This window comes from Colossoma macropomum, unplaced genomic scaffold, assembly GCF_904425465.1.
Source record: "Colossoma macropomum unplaced genomic scaffold, Colossoma_macropomum, whole genome shotgun sequence".
In the NCBI taxonomy this organism is placed as follows: Eukaryota; Metazoa; Chordata; class Actinopteri; order Characiformes; family Serrasalmidae; genus Colossoma; species Colossoma macropomum.
This window is the reverse complement of record NW_023494803.1, coordinates 42165719-42187761: the sequence shown is the minus strand read 5'-3', so window position 1 is coordinate 42187761 and position 22043 is coordinate 42165719. Positions and strand designations below refer to the sequence as shown.

Sequence of the window (22043 nt, the reverse complement as noted above, 5' to 3'; positions counted from 1 at the left end):
CTTTAGAACAACAGTAAAGGCTCCACTTATAATGTTTGTGTAGTTTTATGCATCAAAAACGTCTAAATAATTTCTACATAATCATTTTCAACCTCTCAGAACTAAACAGGCTGTTTTTCTTACTGCGCCTTTAAGACTGATATGTAAATGAGTTCAGTTCTGATTGGCTCCGCCTTATTCAAAAACAGTCTGAGCTGAGAGCATCCTGATAATAGCAGTGCAAGTGGGCGGAGCTAAACTGCTATAGAAACAGATGGACTGGGCAGATGAATGTAAACACTTAAAAAAGATGGTTCTTCAAGGGTTCTTTATAAAACTATAGGTTCTATATAGAACCATTTAAGGCTTGAATAGTTCGCTGCATGGTGAAACAGTGGAGAATATGTTGTAGATGGTTCTATATAGAACTTTTTTTAAATTAGTTCTATGCAGCACCAAAAAGGGTTCTGCTATTGTATACAAGCTTGACATTGTAACAATAGCAGAACCCTTTTTGGTGCTGCATAGAACCATCTACAACACATTCTCTGTCTCTCAATCAATCTGAAGAGTCATTTACAGCGCAAAGGACCGTTCAAGCACGGATGTATTTCTATATAGAACTGATGGTCCTAAATACAATCATTCCCTTTACTAAAGAACCTGTACGACAGTAGCAGTAAATACACTACTATTTGGCACTGGCAAGCACTTTCAGGGGAAATCCACCAATTTTTAAAAAAAATTTGCACAACTACATGGTTAAGATGTAAACAGAGCGGTTCAGAGTGGTTTGGTGTGAAACGCTCCGTTCTAGAGAAACTTACAGAGTCAGAACTGTTCACAGTGGTGGTGATAGGAACCAGACATCTGAGTTCAATTCATTTAATGGCCAAAAACATATTTTTTAAAATAAATTAATAGTGGAGGGGCACAAGCAAAGGCAAAATAGTCCCCAAAGAAAACTTATGATTTCAGATCTATCCACTATTTTCCATCATCAACATTCCATATAAACTCAGAAGACTCGTGTAGGTTCACTGGTGGTTCTGGATAGTAAATAAAATGTCTATATTTGTGTTGTAGTCATGGCGACCCCTGGTTCCTATCACCACCACTGTAAAAAAAAGTACAAAAATAATCTGAATGACTTTGTTTACATTTCAGTGATTCAATTATGCAGACATTTCGAGAAAATTGGTGAATCTGCCCTTTAACATAAGCCTTTAGATCTATATATACATATACACACACACACACATACATATTATATATATATATATATATATATATATAACACATATATACACACACACACACATACATACATACATACTACATATACATATACATACATATATATATATATAATTTATCAATGTTTCCAAACTTTTGACTGGTACTGCATCATACTGACTCCATAGACTGAAGAAACTCAGTATTCGGTTTTTTTAACCAGCGTCCATTCAGTGTCCACTGTGGGCTGATATGTTAGTCAGACAGGTGTGAGTGTGGAACTGAAATATGGATCCTCATATTTGTTGAAAATCTCCCTCCTCTGACATTCCTTCTGTGTTATGTACAGCTCTGAGGTCAGTCATGTATCAGCTCGCTCTAGCAGGTCTCAGCAGCTCCAGACGAGCGTCCAGCCCAGTGGCAGCGGCAGCGTTAGCGTTAGCGTTAGCGGTGTTAGTGGGAGTGGAGGAGTACCTGGTTTACCATGTATTTGAGCAGAGCCTCCAGGAAGTACCCTGTGAGATCCTCCTGAGCTTTGTCCCCGGACTGAGGCAGCACCAGCGGACTGATCTCCTCTGGAGTCACTTGAGCTGCAGAGCAGAAGAAAAAGACAGGAAAAACCTGCTCAGTCACCCAGATCATCTACAGCTCTGCTGGAGCCGCACTGGATTTACCAGAGGAGGGTCTGGAGTGTGAGATGGGGATGAACCAGGACTGGTGTGGGGCAAAACCTCACATCCCAAGGACCTGAGTTTATTTACACATACGTCATAAAAACGCTACACAGCGTCAGGCGTATACAAATCTGCTAACGCCTTTCAAGTTGCTGCCCAGTGTTGTTGATTGACAGCTCTGACACACATGATTGATCCAATAGCGTAGGGGCGGGTGAACTCACCCGCCCCTACGATTTCTATCGCAATATTTTCTACTATTCAGACGATAACAAAATGATATCAGGATATTAAAAAGAAGTGGAAAAATGTATAATAGGAACAGTAACAATAACAAAACAACACAAAATAATTATTATTGTTCTTGCTAGTACTATTATTCTTCCTACTGTTGCCATTATTATTATTATTATTATTGATTCTCTCCTGCAGCCTCTCCTCATGTTTGTTTCTACCTCTTCATTTGTCCTCAATTCCATTTTGCACCTTGTATTTGGCATCTAAAATATTATTTCACTAAATTTTGACCAGCTGATTGGTTCTTCTTGAACCCAACACCATTCGCCAAACTAAATGGGCTGTAAGATGCTTTACAGACTGGCTGGAACAAAACAACATTAATACTGATCTGGAAAAAACTGACAAAACTGAGCTGAACTTGATATTGCGGCAGTTTTATGGCTCAGTCTGATTTGGTCAGACTCTGAAGATCAGACTACACGTTTGGCGAATGGTGTTGGGTTCATTTCTGGCTGATTCCAGGTTGTTCAGCTGTTCTTCTGTCACAGCTGCCGACTGAAAAGCTGCTCAGTGGTGATGACAGTTTGGGAATTTAGTGTGAGGAGCTGGAGAACGAACTGCCGGCTGTGCAGCGAGTGGGCGGAGCTCGTTACTCTGACGTAGCAACGAGCTGCTCGTTAAGGAACTATAATTTGGTGAAGGAACTGCGAACATTAAAACATATTAAACGCCGCGTTCACGGCCCAGTTTATTAATTTATTACTGTATTTATTTAACTGTTGTATTAAAGCAGTAGAACACTCGAGGAGTGTGTTATCGCCAATAACATCACAGCTGTTATGATCTACGGCGACCAAATCACAGCAATGTTATTCCGTGATACCACACTCCCTCTGTGTTCTACTGCTTAAATTGACGCTCCTTCATTCAGCGTTCAGATGGTGCACCATGTATGTCTGAGATGGGTTATATATCTAGTTTAATAAACTAAAAGTCAGTACAGTCGTTTTAGTTTATAATGTTATCATTTTGCCACATTTCATCACTGATCAGTTAAATCAGGATCGTTTTAGTCACCCGTGGGCGGATTTTTCCAGCTGTTCCCACTGAATAAACTAAAAAAAGCAGCGAGTGTTTTTTGTCAGTGACGATGTGGACGTGTGTACTGACCCTCCTGCAGGTTGAGAGTGGGGGTGATGATGCTCTCCAGGGTCCGTGGGCCGAGGTCAGACTGAGGCGGAGCAGGGAATCCTGGGATTAAAGCGGCAAAAATCCACAGCTGCTCTCTCAGAGCGTTACACTGCAGGGCCTGGAGCCACAGCAGGAAGAGACGCACACCCTCCCTGCGGATCTACACAGCGCACACACAGCACACACACGCACACACGCACACACGCGCACACGCACACGCACACACACGCACACGCACACACGCACACACACACGCGCGCACACACACACGCACACACACACAGAGTTCAAGCTAAAAATCTAACAAGTCAACATTTTCAATCACCTCAAAAATACAGTGTACACTGTCATCTATTAAAGCAGACAGAAGTTACTGCTACACGCTTAAAAAGATGGTTCTTCAAGGGTTCTTTAGTAATGAAAATGGTTCTATATAGACCCATGAACACTCAAAGAACCCTTTGCATGATTAAAGGTTCTTTGTATCGTCAAAGAGTCTCATGCTTTATCCTATTACGCTAAAATGCCCGACTGTTTTCAAAAAAATACTCTATATAGAACCATTTCATGCTTAAATGGATCTTCAGACTGATGGAGAACGTACTGAAAACGGTTCTACATAGCACCAAAAAGGGCTCTCCCATTGGTGCACTCTTTAAAAAGATGGTTCTTCCAAGGGCTGAGCATTTAAAGGGATTAAAGTGTTTTTTTGCATCGTGAAAGGGTTCTGGACACTGATGGACGACGTGCTGTAGATGGTTCCATATAAAGCCTTTTTGAAAAAGGTTCTATATAACACCAAAAAGGGTTCTGCTATTGAACTGTCTACAGCACATTCTCCATCAATCTGAAGAACCATTTAAGGATGCAAAGAACCCTTTAATCATGCATAGGGTTCTGTGAGTGTTCCTGGGTCTATATAGAACCATTTTCTTTACTAAAGAACGTTTAAAGAACCATTAATTGTATAAACAAAATAATAATAAAAAATAATAATTATTATAGTTGTTGCTGTAAGAGGAAAAAATAAAATATGAAATATATTTAATGTTTAATTTAATATTAATATATTTAATTTTTCACCCCAATGTGTTAAAGTCAGTAAATAAACAGTAATTATGTATTAAAATGTGCAGACGTGCGTCTCTGTAGAGGATCCGTAACTTATTTACACTCAGAAAACCAACAACAACATGGAATCTGACCAGAAGCGCAAAAATGTTCGCTGTAAGGGGAAAACTGGGTTCTAGATACAGACTACATCAGGTTCCTGAATACTATGAACGGAGTGGGAGAAGCGGGAGATCGGTACCTTCAGGGAGTTCCCCGTGTGCAGCAGCTTCTTCAGTATGAGTCCTGAAGGAACACATTCAGGAAGACATTAATGAGCATCAAACCCCAACAGAACCGCCAATAAAACTCCAACAGAACCCCAACAGAACTCCCACAGCACTCAGTGTGGGTCGTGTAAGAGTTCTCGGTCAGATCTGGCCTGGCTTGGTGCCAGATCCTTGGCTCTCTCTGCGTTTCTCTCGGTGGTCCGTGTATCCCTCTGACAACGGCTTCAGTACAGAGGACAAGGAGGGACCACCTCACTGACCACCCCACTGACCACCTCAGTACATCTACACTCACTGAGGGACACCAACACCAGCAGATACAAACACTTCAGTCCTGTTAAACAATAATCACACCTTCCCTCACTTCACTGCGTTAAAGAGGAACCAACAAACACCACAGTTCAAACGTCTGGAATCCCACCTCACATTCACTGTTTTAGGTAGTTTATATTCAATAATAACTAATACAGTGACTGAAATACCACAAACTAGTCCCTAAAGGCTGATCTGGATGTTTCGCTCGATATTTAAGGGACTCTGTGAACATTTTTAAATGATAATTAAGGCAGACAGGAGGTGAGACTCACCGATACTGTGGAACTGCCATCGTCCGTGTATCCTCTCCGGCAACAGCTGCAGTATTTTCTGTAAAGAACAAAAACAACAACATTACATTACTCTCACTTTAACACTTCCATTCCAGTGACCCAAAGAGGAACATCTTCACCTTCCCAGCAACTTTCTATCATACATCATACAATGTCTATTAAATTATATTACACAGCACTATAAATGTTTTTAATTAGGGCTGGGCAACATGGCGAAAAATATTGATAAATATTTTCATAGCGTTCAAGGAGTGGACAAATAAAGCTTCGTAAGAACGTGCTTATTAATTAAAATAATTAGATAACAATAATTTTGTGTGAACACAGAACCGACAGAGTGAAGTCGCAGTTTTCAGTTTTTATCACTGACGGCCAGAGAGAGCAACAGCGACTGCATGTTCCATCCAGTTAGAGTATATATGTATGATATATACAGTCAATGAGTGTATATAACATATGATATGTACAGACAATGAGCGAATATATATTATATACATATATACATTATTATACACAGTGAATGAGTATCATATAGTCAATAAATAGTATATATCATGTACAGTTAATGAATGTATATACCATATATACAATCAATGAGTGCATATATAATATATATCATACATAGTCAATGAGTGCATATCATATGTACAGTCAATGAGCAAACATATAATGTATATCATATACAGAGTCAATAGCCATATATCATATATTTCATATAAAGTCAATGAGTGTATTTATAATATATATCCTATATAGTCAATGAGTGTGTCATATATATCATATATACAATCAATAAGCAATTATATAACATCATATACGCATTCAATGAGTGTATATATCATATATACAGTCAATAGCTGGGTTTTCGTTCAATCGTGTCTCAAATGTTATGCATATTTGGGAAATTTCAGCAGAAAGAAATGCAAATTAAGTTTTTGACGTGTTTTCAAAATTTGCACAAAAATGGTAGATGGAAAGCCCGCTAATGAGTGTATAGTATATATATATATATATATATATATATATATATATATATATATATATATATATACACCAAAAAAGATAGGTAGATTGATAGTACTGCCCAGCCTATTGGTGAGTGGTGAGGTTTGCTAAGAGAACATGTTGCTCAGCTGTGTTGAGTGATATGTGTGTGTGTGTGTGTGTGTGTGTGTGTGTGTGTGTGTGTGCGCACTTGTTTTGCTATTCTAGTGAGGACCACATGTCCTCACTATGATAAGACAACATTACACTTTTTTCCACAAGTGTTGTTTTCACCACAAATTAAGTTTTCTGGAAAAACTAAAAAAGCATTTTGGATCCTGGGGTTAAGTTTAGGGCGAGGTGTATATTACCCGGCTACAGTAACCCAAAATCAACAGAAACCTATGGAAGTCCTCAAAAATAATGTATGTCAACCATGTGCATGTATGTGCATGTGCATGTGCATGTGTGTGTGTGTGTGTGTGTGTGTGTGTGTGCGTGTGTGTGTGTGTGTGTATGATCTCTCATTGTGTTTTGCAATTTCCAACCCTCAACCACAAACTCTCCCAACAGCTCCTATAATCCACTCCCCTGTAGCTGTTTAGTTTGTCAGTCAGCTCTGTGCTCAGGCTTTGTGGACGTCTATCTTCAACACTCAACTCCTTTGTACGAAGAGCAGGTTTTAAATAATGACTGGACAGCTTTCTTAACTACAGTTAAAAGCACACACTGAAGCTTTTGGTCCAAAGGTGGTTTAAACACCTGAGAGGTTTGAGCGCTGACATCACAACAAGCGCAGAAAATGGGCGAAGTCTGATTGTACAGCCGTGTGTTGCAATGTGTTCCCAAACTTTTGATGGGCAGTGAAAACATATATCTGTGGCACTTAAGATTAAAATCAGTGGTGCGGTGTAAACCTGCTGGAGGCGGCTATGTGTCTGTGTGTGTGTGTGTCTGTGTGTGTGTGTGTGTGTGTGTCTGTGTGTGTGTGTCTGTGTGTGTGTGTGTCTGTGTGTGTGTCTGAGCTGAAAGGCCACCTGCATTCCTCACCTCAAAAATGAAAAGAATGGAGTCAAGCTCTTCCCTTTGTGATTTGTGACCTACAGGGAGAAAAAGAAAATGTCACTTCAGCGCTCAACACAGCAAGATATTAACACTACAGCCAAACCGTGAATAGTGACACAACAGCTTTACATGCAAACACAACCGTACTGTAATATTACAGCAGAAAACAACGCATTTCTAATGTAACACTCAAAAATCAACAATAATCATGCTGATTAAATCACTGATGACATTAATTACAATAACAATTCAAAACCTTTACTCAAAAACAAAAGCCTCATATGATCCACACAGTCACTCTGACAGACTGTAATACACTACAGGAAGTGTAGGGGGCGATATGGCTTCTACTGTTTCATTTAAAAAGCCTCTATAATGTTCATATGATCCACACAGTCACTCTGACAGACTGTAATACACTACAGGAAGTGTAGGGGGCGATATGGCTTCTACTGTCTCATTTAAAAAGCCTCTATAATGTTCATATGATCCACACAGTCACGCTGAAGCCATCACATCCTGACTTACCTTTCTGTTTCAGGTTGACCTCGATGCTAACAAAGTTCTCGAAAAAGACGTAATAGATGTGGGAGTAGTTCTGGTCGAAGAAGTGCTTGAGCTCGGCAGGCTCAGCGTTTTCTATCAGAGAGAAAAAAAGAAAATAATTCTTATATTACAATTAGAAGATGAAGCAGTTTTTATTTACCCAATAGTGTTTGATAATGTTCATGGGTGACATTTGGGGGGGGCAAGGGGTGGCGTTTGTATGGTGGCTGACAAGATCCTATTACAGTACAATTAAAACACTGCAAGCTTATAAACGCGCTGCAAACACAGAAAACGCTTTCATCAACATGACGACAGCAGAGCTACATTTTACAACCGCACTGCAAATAAAGAAACACAGGCAACTTCAGAAACACCGCAGCGCCAGTCACAACACAACAGAAGTGAACCACAAGAAATGTTTCTGGAAGACTCAAAGGGATCAAACGGGCTGGAATACCTATGATGGAAAATCGCTGAGAGAAGTAGATCAGACACTCAGACTCTCAGACACTCAGACTCTCAGACTCTCACATCCCGAGTTCATGGTTAACCTGGCTGGCTAGTTTGCTATCTGACACGTCATAGCTGTGCTGTGGTCGTTAATCTGGTGTTACTAGTTAAACGTTTACAGTTACACTCTACACCAATCAGGCATCACATTCTGACCACCTCCTTGTTTCTATGCTCATTGTCCATTTTATCAGCTCCACTGACCACATAGTTTCACTCTGTAGTTCTACAGTTACAGACTGTAGTCCATCTGTTTCTCTGTTAGCCCCCTTTTACCCTGTTCTTCAGTGGTCAGGACCCCCATGGACCCTCACAGAGCAGGTACTATTTGGGTGGTGGATCATTCTCAGCACTGCAGTAACACTGACGTGGTGGTGGTGTGTTAGTGTGTGTTGTGCTGGTACGAGTGGATCAGACACAGCAGTGAATATCTGACTTCAGCTTCATATCACTGAAGAATTAGGGGTGGGTGATAATAAATAATTGCCCCCCTCTTTAAAGTCATATGAGTCCCTAAATGTAACTAAAGCTCAGCAGTGAGGAGCTGAACTTTACCCTCCTCTGCTGTCACTGCAGACTGGCAGGGTCGCCTACAGAGCAGCGCTGGTAGCTGTTAATGAAGTGATGCTCTTTTTATTTGAGGGTCCCATTTCAGAGGGAAGATTTCAACCACTACCCTGTAACGCAGTTCCAAAGGGCAACACTCGAAAACAAGGGGTAGGGGTAAAAATGAGTAATGGGACTGGGCCCAAGTTTAAATTATGCTGCGTCAAGAGTCGAGCTAGTAGCCTGAGAGTCCAGTGGCGGCGTGCTTTACACACCCTGTTAGCAGTGAGTGTGGCTGAAACACCTTAACTCAATAACCAGGGGGTGTGTCCCAATACTTTTGTCTATGTAGTGTATCACAGCTCTAACAAAATCATACGGATTATTGGAAACAAGTGGAGAAATTATTTGGAATTTGCAGATTCTAAACCTTCAATCCAGACCACATCAGTCTGTAATGTAATTAGTAAGTAGAGGAGAATAAAAGATAAATAATCTTTTATTTCAATCTGATGAAAAGTTTCTATTAATTACAGAAAGAAAGAACAAACATCACATTTTTACTGCTTTGAAAGCAAAATAATGTAATAAATGATGTGCAGTATTTTCAGTGCAGTATTTTTCAGATGTTTCAGAGGAGATTAGATATAAAATAATCCACTTGCACCAGGAATGTTTATATCGGTCGAGCCGCAGCAACGACAAGAGCCCCAAGCAGAGAAAGCGCAGGCCTCCGGCTCCCATCAGTCACCAGTGGAGAGAGTGAGAGACGCTGAGAGAGAGCGAGGTGAAGAGCTCAGGCTGAGTGACGGTGTTTAAACTCCAGCCGGAAACGTTTATGATCTAAAACTGAACCCGCAGAAGAGCCGTTACAGCAGACAGCGCGTTTAAAACCACTCAGAGATGAAATGCAGCTCTCAGGATGGAAAGCAGAGCCAAAAATATCTGAATACCAAATGCAGGAGCGTCAGTGCGGCAGGATATGAGAGGGGGCGCAGCTGAGTGGATCCTCTGCAGCATCAGAAGTGATGATGTGATCTAAAAGCAGACTCTCATCATGATAAGGAGCTGAAGGGCTCAGCGCCGGACATAAAATATGGCCGCGGAGATCGGCGTCAGCAATTACGCCGTCCAGAACGTTCGACAGAGGCTGCCTGATTGGGAGATCAATGAGGAGATTTAAAGAGGAAACGAGCCTGAATAACACAGAACAAAGAGAACCAGAACACTAACGGCTGATCAAAGGGGTTCCGCTTGTCCTGGTCTCGTGCAGCAATACTTAAAAGGAACAGTTCGGTAAACAAATCTAATCTACCCAGTTTCCTCAAACCTTTTATACTGGAGCTGCAGCAACAACTGCTAACAGGTGATGTGGAAACTTTGAGACAGCTACTGATTTTAAGTTATAAACTAATCATAAATAAATAAGTAAATAAATAAATAAATAAATACATAAATAAATACATAAATAAATAAATAAATGACTGAATGAATGAATAAATAAATAAATGCATAAATACATGAATGAATGAACCCAAACGGATTCAGAGGGAAAAGTAGATACATAGTTATACTGGGCAGGTTTCAAACACTGTTACATTTGTTCTATTTAGCTCATGGTAAAGGTGGGGCGGCGCCACCTAATGGACAAAGCGTCCCAGGTAGCGATGTGCTGTTTGCAGACGAGTCGGCTCTTTTAGGTGAACGGTGGGAACCAACGGGCCGATCAATCCATCATCTGTCTGTCTCTCTTTCTATCCATTTGTCTATCTGGGTGTCTATCAATCAATCAGTGTATCTAACCTTCTATCGATCTAACTATCCATCTATCAGTCTATCTGTCTGTGTCCATCAACTGATTAATCAATCTATCCATCTCTCTATCTACTCATCCCCGAATCTATCTATCCATCCATCCATCCCTCCATCTATTCATGTCCATTAATCGATCAATCCACTAGGGCTGCAGAGTATCTTATTAGTGAATCATTACTGAATCTAATCGCACTGTTTTTACTCGTATTTATTTGTTGATTAGTTATCAGAAATTAGATTATGGTTTTATTAAGAGTTCATAAAATTACTAACTTGTTTAAAGACAGCGATGCCGAACGACGAGCCGTCTGGGAGCTGATTGATCCGACTGATCCGACTCCCTAAGACCCTGAATGCCGTCACTGTTCCCTGATTTACAGACATCAGCGCGTCATACGGTGATTCAGGTGTTCAGTGAGCACCACGATTATTATGGGCTGTCAGCTTTCCTCATTAGACACAGTTTAACAGCAACTGTATCAACACCAGTGAGTGTTCAGTGTTAGAGCAGTTACTGCAACACTGTCTTCTGTAGAGTTCATGGGGAAGGATTTTACCTGCCGAGTGTGTGTGTGTGTGTGTGTGTGTGTGTGTGTGTGTGTGTGTGTGTGTGTGTGTGTGGTGTTCGTGGTTAATGTGGTTAATGTAAAACTCTGCCTGATGAGGAAACGGATTCTTGAGAGAAGTAAAATATGCGCCGATCAGCCCCGCAGCTCCAGGGTGGCTGACCAGGTCAAACTGAACTGGATCATCATATTTTCAGCTGCTCCTTTAACGACACACAGGCTGTGGTTCCTGCGGTTCCTTCAGACGGAGCAGAAAACAGCGTCACTCAGCACCTCCTCACTGAAAACACTGACCCTCCACACTGACCCTCTACACTGACCCTCACAGCCAAACCACACTCTGTACAGAACATTAAAGTGGACACAGATCAGAGTAAAGCACTCTACACAACACAGGGTAGCGCACACACAACTACACACACCTGCATTAAACCTGCACACGTCTGTTAGAGCTCCGCTCTGCTGTGTGTGTGTGTGTTCAGTGTGTGTGTGTTCAGAGTGTGTGTGTGTATGTGTGTGTGTGTGTTCAGTGTGTGTGTGTGTGTGTGTGTGTGTGTTCAGTGTGTGTGTGTGTATGTGTGTGTGTGTTCAGTGTGTGTGTGTGTGTGTGTGTGTGTTCAGTGTGTGTGTGTGTGTGTGTGTGTTCAGTGTGTGTGTGTAGTGTGTGTTCAGTGTGTGTGTTCAGTGTGTGTGTGTGTGTGTGTGTGTGTGTTCAGTGTGTGTGTGTCAGTGTGTGTGTGTGTTCAGTGTGTGTGTGTGTTCAGTGTGTGTGTGTGTTCAGTGTGTGTGTGTGTGTGTGTGTGTGTGTTCAGTGTGTGTGTCGTGTGTGTGTCAGTGTGTGTGTGTGTGTTCAGTGTGTGTTCAGTGTGTGTGTGTGTGTGTTCAGTGTGTGTGTGTGTAGTGTGTGTGTCAGTGTGTGTGTGTGTGTGTTCAGTGTGTGTGTGTAGTGTGTGTGTGTGTGTGTGTGTGTGTTCAGTGTGTGTGTGTGTAGTGTGTGTGTGTGTGTGTGTGTGTGTGTGTTCAGTGTGTGTGTGTGTAGTGTGTGTGTGTGTGTGTGTGTGTGTGTGTGTGTTCAGTGTGTGTGTGTGTGTTTATTATATCTACAGTGTCACTCAGTTTCTGCTACTGCAGCATTTAAAACTACCCTCAATCAAAAACATGTCTGTCTATTTATCTGTCTGTCTGTCTGTCTACCCGTCTCTGTCTCCATCTTTCCGTGTTTGCATATCTGTCTGTCTATCTGTATATCCTACATATTCATCTCCATCTATCCGTCTATCTATCTGTCCATCTACCCGTCTGTCTGTCCATGTATCCCTCTGTCCCTCTATCTGTCCATCCATTCGTCTATCTATCCATCTCTGTCCGTCTATCTGTCTGTCCATCTATCCGTCCATTCGCCTATGTCTGTCTGTCTATCCATCCGTTTGTCTGTCTTTCCATCTATCCACCTGTCCACCTGTCCATCTATCCATCTGTCCGCTCATCCATCTATCCATCTGTCCATCCATCTATTCGTCTGTCCATTTATCCATCTGTCCATCTATCTGTCCATCTATCAGCTAAACCATTAGAGGCGCATAAAGTATCATTTGTAAATCATTACAGTCTCTAACTAATCACAGCGCTCTTTACTGTGTGCTGTGATTATCCTGACCAATCACAGCTCCAGATGGGTTTCTGATCAATAACGGTAAAAAAAAACAAACTATGCTGGTCACAGTAATGCAGGCAGGTATTTTAGCCGATTACTGATTCACCAAAGCATTTTAATACACTGTGGTTTACAATATGCAGCAATATTAATACAACACCAGTATTCTGACCACTGAGGCTTCACTCAGCCGTCCAGTCTGCAGGAAAACTTCACTGAACAGGAAAACCAGAATCTCTCGGAGGCTTTGAGGGCCTGAGCTCCTCATACTGACCCCAACACCCAGTTCCTTCACCACAACAGCAACAGGAAGCCAGAGACCAGCCCAGATCGCAATACAGGAAATGGCTTCATGTGATTGGACTGCAACCGCTCAGAGAGAGAGGCTTAAAGGGGAACGCCAGTAGTTTTTCAAAATTTCTGCATAATTAAGTGGTTGAGGTGTAAACAGAGCGGTTCAGAGTCGTTCAGAGTGGTTTGGTGTGAAACGCTCTGTTCTAGATAAACTTACTGAGTCAGAACTGTTCACAGTGGTGGTGATAGGAACCAGACGTCCACCTCTAAAAGCTCCCTCACAGAAAGTTCCTACATGAAATGGTTATGAATTCACTGCCTGATGACTGAGACACTGTTTTATGATAGTTTAGAGAACTTAAACTCCATTCATGGTGGAGGGATACATGCAGGGCGCTGTGAGGCAAAATAGTCCCCAAAGAAAACGTATTATTTCAGATTTTCCACTATTTTCCATCATCAACATTCCATATAAACTCAGAAGACTCGTGTAGGTTCACTGGTGGTTCTGGATAGTAAATAAAATGTCTATATTCTCTCCACAATAAACAATTTCAATGATTCCAACACTGAATTATACTGAAATTTTGAAAAACTGGTGGAATATCCCTTTCAGTACAAGCTTATGTGAAACATTTTGACTTCTTAAGTGCGTCAGGAAGCCTGTAGGGGTTTGGAACGAAACCGGCAGGAATCCTTGCTCCTTCGTAGACTTCCCGGACGGCTCCCAGAGGAAGTCGTCGTTTATTTCTGTCCCTCTCCGACGTCCCGCCCTGCTCTCCTCCGCTGCAGCACAGACCTTCTCAGCGCTTCCCTCACTGCTACTCATCAGCTTCACTGCTCCTTCAACTCTCCCATCAGCAGACAAACTGACAACACAGCAGCACAGCACTCGCTTTACAGCAGCGCTGAGGCTGCAGAGTGAACAGGGCTCATTTTACCCACTCATAATTATGCAAATTAGGACAAGACACCTATTTGTGACCTCCTTCTTTTTACTGTCCAGAGCTGTACAATACTGACAAACAATATCATGATAATATAAGAAACAATAAATTATTATTAAAATGACTGAAATATGACGTCAGTCCAGACTTTAAACAGACATCTAACCAACCCAGAGGTCGGCAACATGTGGCTCCAGAGCGGCTCTTTACTGCCCTGTTGTGGCTCCACAGCTGAATCAGATTTGTACCATAGCAACGCAGACAACAGTCTCGCCTAGCTAGTAGCTAACGAAACGGCAAAGGACAGATTTAAGACGAACATCGATGATTTGGAGATGAATGGACTTATTAGTGTTTATAATCACTCCAGCTGGTTTCCTGATACGTTTAATCTGCAGTGAGAAACTGACGAACACCAAAAAGTCACGAGGCTGAAGTCAGATTCTCATTCAAATTGTCCCGTTCCACCTTAAATGGTTCAGCAGTTACGTTCTGTCACCTCAGGCACCGTTTAAGGTGGAACAGGAAAATCTGAACAAGAAGCTGGAGAATGAGAAGAATGATTTTGCCCTCTTCTGTAAAGTTACTATTTCCAAAGGGTTTTTTTGGACAGCAACAATATTCATAAATAAATAAATAAATAGAACGAAAACGAAAATCGTGACTAAAAACACTGTTTTTCTTCGCTCTCCCTGTGCTGGGCAGCACAGACGCGTTCAAACAGTTGATAATTAACAACATTAATAACACTGTAAATTCGTATCTTTTGGTTCTACCCTGGTTAGTTAAATCCTGCTGGTGTGGGTTCATGACTTTCTCCTCTTAGTCTGAGCGAGTGGTCTGCTAATAGCACCCTCTGCTGGAGAAACTTCAGACTGCTAGACTGGAGTTCCACATTCACGTAAAAAAACGAGGAGTTTTACGTCAAAGGAGAAAATAGAAAAGATGAGGAAAATAAATAAATGAAATCCAACTAGTGAAAGTTGTACTCAATTGCTAACACACTGTTAGAAATAAAGGTTCTGTTCAGGAACATTTTCTGTTCATCACAGTACAAACAGTGTAAATGTTCCCTCAAAGCTCCAACAGTGGTTTCTAAGGTCTGATTGTGAACCTTAAATAAGTTTTTCCAGGTGAAAAGTTCGTATTTGTACCTTTTCATAACCGAATGTTTTAAACAGAACAGTAAAATAAAAGCCTGGAGACGAGACGGGGTGTGTGGAGTCAGTACAGCTTAGAACATATCATTCAGTGGATTATGGTTCAGTTATGTTCCCTGACTAAAGGTACTGAGATGGACCTTTGAGGGTTCCACCCCAGTGACAAGAGGGGGACTGACCCAGAGACAGTTTAGTACCTTTATTTCTGAAATAACGCATAATTCACTTCAGTGATTGTGAACAGCAGTGCAGCTGTTTACTGTGTGTGAGGTCACTGTCAGCGCTAGAAGACACACAACACCAATAACAGAACAAACTGACGCAGAACTTCTCTCATTTTCTGATCATATTATTATGCAGATGAAGCAGATCTGGACGGCGATAATCTGAGCAGCAGAGCTGGACAATACTTCATCTGTACTGCAACACCGCTACACATTTAGTGGTGGTGGTGTGTTAGTCTGTGTTGCGCTGGTGCGAGTGGATCAGACACAGCAGTGCTGCTGGAGTTTTTAAACACTGTGTCCACTCACTGTCCACTCTATTAGACACTCCTACCTTGTCAGTCCACCTTGTAGATGTAAAGACAGAGACGATAGCTCATCTGCTGCTCAATCATCCTCTAGTCCTTCATCAGTGGTCACAGGATGCTGCCCACAGGACGCTGTTGTCTGGATATTTTTGGTTGGTGGACTATTCTCAGTCCAGCAGTGACACTGAGGGGTTTAAAAACTCCAGCAGCACTGCTGTGTCTGATCCACTCATACCAGCACAACACACACTAACACACCACCACCACGTCAGTGTTACTGCAGTGCTGAGAATGACCCACCACCCAAATAGTACCTGCTCTGTGAGGGTCCATGGGGGTCCTGACCACTGAAGAACAGGGTAAAAGGGGGCTAACAAAGTATCAGAGAAACAGATGGACTACAGTCTGTAATTTACATTAATAAATGTATTAATTTACCTCAATAAATATATTAATTTAACTTAATAAATGCATCAATTTAAGCTCAATAAGTGCATTTACTTACAGCAAAAAGTGCATTAATTTACCTTAATTAATGCTCCTAAATCATCAAACCCCTCAGACTTTCTCTGGAAGGTGTTTAATGAGCAGCTAACGGGCAGCTGTTGAACGCGTCTCATTGGCTGATCACTGGGCCTCAGTGAACTCATGTAAACAACAAACAAACCCTGCCAACATGGCGGAACAATCCCATAATGTGGCACAACATGATATACATTCCCAAGCACTACACATTAGACCAATAACGACCGCGACAGCCGTGACCTCACACCCACAAACAGCAGCGTCTTAGTGTTGTTATTCTCTTCTGTGTTCTGACCGTAAACCGCAGCGTCCGTCACTCGCCGGGACCTGAGGACTGTTTCACAGATCAGTTTCAAATCTATAAAAACTAAACAAACAGAAGGTTTTCTCTCCGTTAATCTGGTTTCTGTTCGGGTTAATGTTTACAGTTCTGTGTAAGAATCACTTCAGTGTCGTTTAAGAGAAGAAAATGCTGCTCTAACGTTAATCTTAACATACTAACTTACCAAATTTACTTTATTCATGCCCTCATTAACTTTACTGACCCCAACTTATTAACTGTAATAAGGGGTTCTCAGCCTTCTACACCTCAGGACCCACCTGCTTATAACCTGAAAGCATAGTGGCCCCCAGGAAAACGAAGAATTTTGGAATAAAGTGTTATTTTTCTTTTGTTTAGTGCAAAAACTGAAGACCTGAGATCAGATCATCCATTTAATTCACAGAAATCTTCTAATGAAATGTTAAAAAATTGTAATGATGTTTAAAAAAAAACAGAAAAATGTTTGGTTTGTTGGCTTTCAGGGGACTTTTGGGCTTCTGGAAGCTGTCAGCTTTACAACCTGCAGTCCATTGTGTGAGCGTAGTCATATCATCATATCATCATATCAGTAGTCATATCATCATATCATCATATCAGTAGTCATTTCATCATTTCAGTAGTCATATCATCATATCATCATATCAGTAGTCATATCGTCATTTCAGTAGTCATATCATCATATCATCATATCAGTAGTCATTTCATCATATCATCATTTCAGTAGTCATATCATCATACCATCATATCAGTAGTCATATCATATCAGTAGTCATATCGTCATTTCAGTAGTCATACCATCATATCAGTAGTCATATCGTCATATCAGTAGTCATATCGTCATTTCAGTAGTCATATTGTCATATCAGTAGTCATATCGTCATATCATATCAGTAGTCATATCATCATATCAGTAGTCATATCGTCATATCATATCAGTAGTCATATCGTCATTTCAGTAGTCATACCATCATATCAGTAGTCATATCGTCATATCAGTAGTCATATCGTCATATCAGTAGTCATATCGTCATATCATCATATCAGTAGTCATATCGTCATATCATATCAGTAGTCATATCGTCATTTCAGTAGTCATACCATCATATCAGTAGTCATATCGTCATATCAGTAGTCATATCATCATATCAGTAGTCATATCATCATATCAGTAGTCATATCGTCATATCATCATATCAGTAGTCATATCGTCATATCATATCAGTAGTCATATCGTCATTTCAGTAGTCATACCATCATATCAGTAGTCATATCGTCATATCATCATATCAGTAGTCATATCGTCATATCATCATATCAGTAGTCATATCGTCATATCATATCAGTAGTCATATCGTCATTTCAGTAGTCATATCATCATATCAGTAGTCATATCGTCATATCATCATATCAGTAGTCATATCGTCATATCATATCAGTAGTCATATCGTCATTTCAGTAGTCATACCATCATATCAGTAGTCATATCATCATATCAGTAGTCATATCATCATATCAGTAGTCATATCGTCATATCATCATATCAGTAGTCATATCGTCATATCATATCAGTAGTCATATCGTCATTTCAGTAGTCATACCATCATATCAGTAGTCATATCGTCATATCAGTAGTCATATCATCATATCAGTAGTCATATCGTCATTTCAGTAGTCATACCATCATATCAGTAGTCATATCGTCATATCAGTAGTCATATCATCATATCAGTAGTCATATCGTCATATCATATCAGTAGTCATATCGTCATATCAGTAGTCATACCATCATATCAGTAGTCATATCGTCATATCAGTAGTCATATCATCATATCAGTAGTCATATTGTCATATCATCATATCAGTAGTCATATCATCATATCATCATTTCAGTAGTCATATCGTCATACCATCATATCAGTAGTCATATCGTCATATCATATCAGTAGTCATATCGTCATTTCAGTAGTCATACCATCATATCAGTAGTCATATCGTCATATCAGTAGTCATATCATCATATCAGTAGTCATATCGTCATTTCAGTAGTCATATTGTCATATCATCATATCAGTAGTCATATCGTCATATCATATCAGTAGTCATATCGTCATTTCAGTAGTCATACCATCATATCAGTAGTCATATCGTCATATCAGTAGTCATATCATCATATCAGTAGTCATATCATCATATCAGTAGTCATATCGTCATTTCAGTAGTCATATCGTCATTTCAGTAGTCATATTGTCATATCAGTAGTCATATTGTCATATCAGTAGTCATATCGTCATTTCAGTAGTCATATCGTCATTTCAGTAGTCATATCGTCATATCATATCAGTAGTCATATCGTCATTTCAGTAGTTATACCATCATATCAGTAGTCATATCGTCATATCAGTAGTCATATCGTCATATCAGTAGTCATATCGTCATTTCAGTAGTCATATTGTCATATCATATCAGTAGTCATATCGTCATATCATCATATCAGTACTCATATCGTCATATCATCATATCAGTACTCATATCGTCATATCATCATATCAGTACTCATATCGTCATATCGTCATTTCAGTAGTCATATCGTCATTTCAGTAGTCATATCGTCATATCAGTAGTCATATCGTCATTTCAGTGGTCATATCGTCATATCATCATATCAGTAGTCATATCGTCATATCAGTAGTCATATCATCATTTCAGTAGTCATATCATCATATCAGTATTTCAGTAGTCATATCGTCATATCAGTAGTCATATCATCTGGCATCATGACACCAAAACATTTCTGTAAAATACAGTGTTTAGTCTGATTGAGCTCTACAGGCAGCAATTTCAGAGAATATTGATAAACAATAAAAATAACTGTGTATAAACAGTCTTTCATGGGAACCGGTAATCAGAACTACACGCTTAAAAAAGACGGTTCTTCAAGGGTTCTTTAGAAAAGCCAGTGGTTCTATTTAGAACCATGAGCTCTGTATAGAATCATTTGCATGCAAGTGGTTCTCTGCATGGTGAAATGGTTCAGACTGATGGAGAACGCGTTGTATATGGTTCTATACAGCAACAAAAAGGGTTCTTCTACTGATACAAGTGTGACATCACAACAATAGACGAACTGGTGTTATACACGACTGTCTATAGCACCTTCTCCATCAGTCTGAAGAACCATTTCACCATGCAAAGAACCATTTAAGCGTGAGATTGTTCTATACAGAACTCACAGTTCTAAACAGAACCAATGCCTTGACTAAAGAACCTTTAAAGAACCATCGTTTTAAGTGTTTTAATCTCGGTGCAGTCTATCAGGGTAACGGGGCGGGGCTTAAACTCTGGACACACCCACTCTGAAGTGACAGGGCTTTTGTCTTACGAGTTTATAAGACCGTAAGTGATTTAGGGTTTATTCTGTTGGATGGCAGTGAGAGGTGCTGAAAAGGTTCTACTGGAGAACTCTTATTTGTCCAACACAGCCAGTCTGTGTAGATGAGCGCTAGAGCTCTGAAGAACATTTCAACACATCAAATACAGGAAATCCAATCAAATCAATACATAAATTACGTGCATCTTTCACACCCAGCACTGCTGTTTTTTTCATTTGCCAACTTCTTGTTCGACTTGTTCAACTTCTTGTTTCCCGTTCCACCTTAAATGGTACACACCTGTTCAGCACTATTGGTTTTCCATTCCACAACTTCTTGTTCACATTTCTCCGTTCCACCTTAAATCAGTACCTTCATTGGTACACCCCTCCCCAACACTTTTTTCATTCGCCAAACCTCTTGTTGGAATTTTCCCGTTCCACCTTAAATGATACACACCTACCCAGCACTGTTTTTTCGTCTGAATTTTCCCATTCCACCTTAAATGATACACCCGACCCAGCACTATTTTTTCGTCTGAATTTTCCCGTTCCACCTTAAACGGTACACACCTACCCCGCACTATTCTTTAATTTGCCCACGTCTTGTTCAAAATTTCCCGTTCCACCTTAAATGATACACCCCTATCCAGCACTTGTTTTTTTTTATTCGCCAACTTCTCGTCCGATTTTTCCCGTTCCACCTTAAATGGTACACACCTACCCAGCACTGCCTTTTTCATTTGCCAACTTCGTTTGAATGTTCCCGTTCCACCTTAAATGGTACACCCCTACCCAGTACTGTCGCTTTTAATTCGACAACTTCTTGCCCGCATTTTTCCGTTCCACCTTAAATAACACTCAAATGGTACAACCCCACCAAGCACTGCTGTCTTCACCTTCGCTAACTTCTTGTTCGAATTCTTCCGTTCCATCTTAAATGGTACCTTAAATGGTACAGCCCTACGGGCGCCGGAACGCAAGTGCCGCACCACTTAAGGTGGAACGGAAAAATTGGAGCGAAAGGCGAAGTTCAGCTACAACAGCCGAAGAGCTGCGCGCGGAAAGGCCCTCAGCGACTCACCGATCACGATGCGCAGGTGCTTCAGGCGGGTCAGCACGTCCTTCTTAGGGTCCAACACCTTCTGCGTGGATTTCCGCACATCTCCGTGGGGTTTTTTGGAGAACATCCCGCAGAGAGGAGGAGAACCAGGAGAACCGCAGAGAGGGAGCGATAGAGAGAGAGGGAGAGAGAGAGAGATTAGGTCGATATGGGAGCGCAGTCAGCGCCCAGCCCGGCTGATTAAAGCTGAGTCAGGGCGAGGAGAGAGAGGAGAGGAGCGCTCTCCTGCAGGAGGTTTGGATGAAGGTCCGAGCGGAGCTGTTCCTCCTCTCTCTCTCTCCTCTGCTCAGAATAAAACCCCGAAAACATGGCGGGGCTACATGAAAAACAACTTAATCGAAACCAGAGCAATCGAGCACTCACACACCGCCCTCCTCTGAGAGGGAGTCCAACATCCCAAACATCAAAAAGGTTTTATCTTTACTTTTAATATGTACATGTGAAATGATCACTGTGATCAATGAGAGAAAAGGTCATCGTCATAGTAAAAATCAGAACTACAACAACAATCATAATAATAATCATAATAATAATAGGACTACTAATAATAATCAGTGGTGGATGAAGTACACAAACCATGTACTTCAGTTAAAGCAGAGACACCCAAAGTAAAATATTACTCCAGTAAAAGTAGAAGTTCCTCCCTTTAGACCTCCACTTGAGGAAAAGTACAAAAGTATTTTCCCTCAAATGTACTTAAGTATCGAAAGTAAAAGTACTAAAAGATTAATTATGACTTTAATGTCCTGTTATCATTTTTATAACAAGACTCGCTTCATTAACTCATTTTAGGTGAAAATACTCCAGTGTCTCTCT

General features: G+C 40.8%; 1 protein-coding gene across 1 annotated transcript in view; it reads right to left on the bottom strand.

The window, feature by feature from the left end:
* ralgapa1 (Ral GTPase activating protein catalytic subunit alpha 1) overlaps positions 1-21537 on the bottom strand; it is a 154782-nt gene extending 133245 nt beyond the window's left edge. The window contains exons 1-7 of the mRNA XM_036593818.1: positions 21189-21537; positions 7846-7956; positions 7303-7352; positions 5248-5305; positions 4633-4676; positions 3300-3480; positions 1690-1805 (exon numbers count right to left, since the gene is read on the bottom strand). Coding sequence (XP_036449711.1) covers positions 1690-1805; positions 3300-3480; positions 4633-4676; positions 5248-5305; positions 7303-7352; positions 7846-7956; positions 21189-21294 — 666 coding nt within the window. The 5' untranslated portion in view covers positions 21295-21537. The remainder of the gene's footprint in view (positions 1-1689; positions 1806-3299; positions 3481-4632; positions 4677-5247; positions 5306-7302; positions 7353-7845; positions 7957-21188) is intronic.
* Positions 21538-22043: the final 506 nt, after the last annotated feature.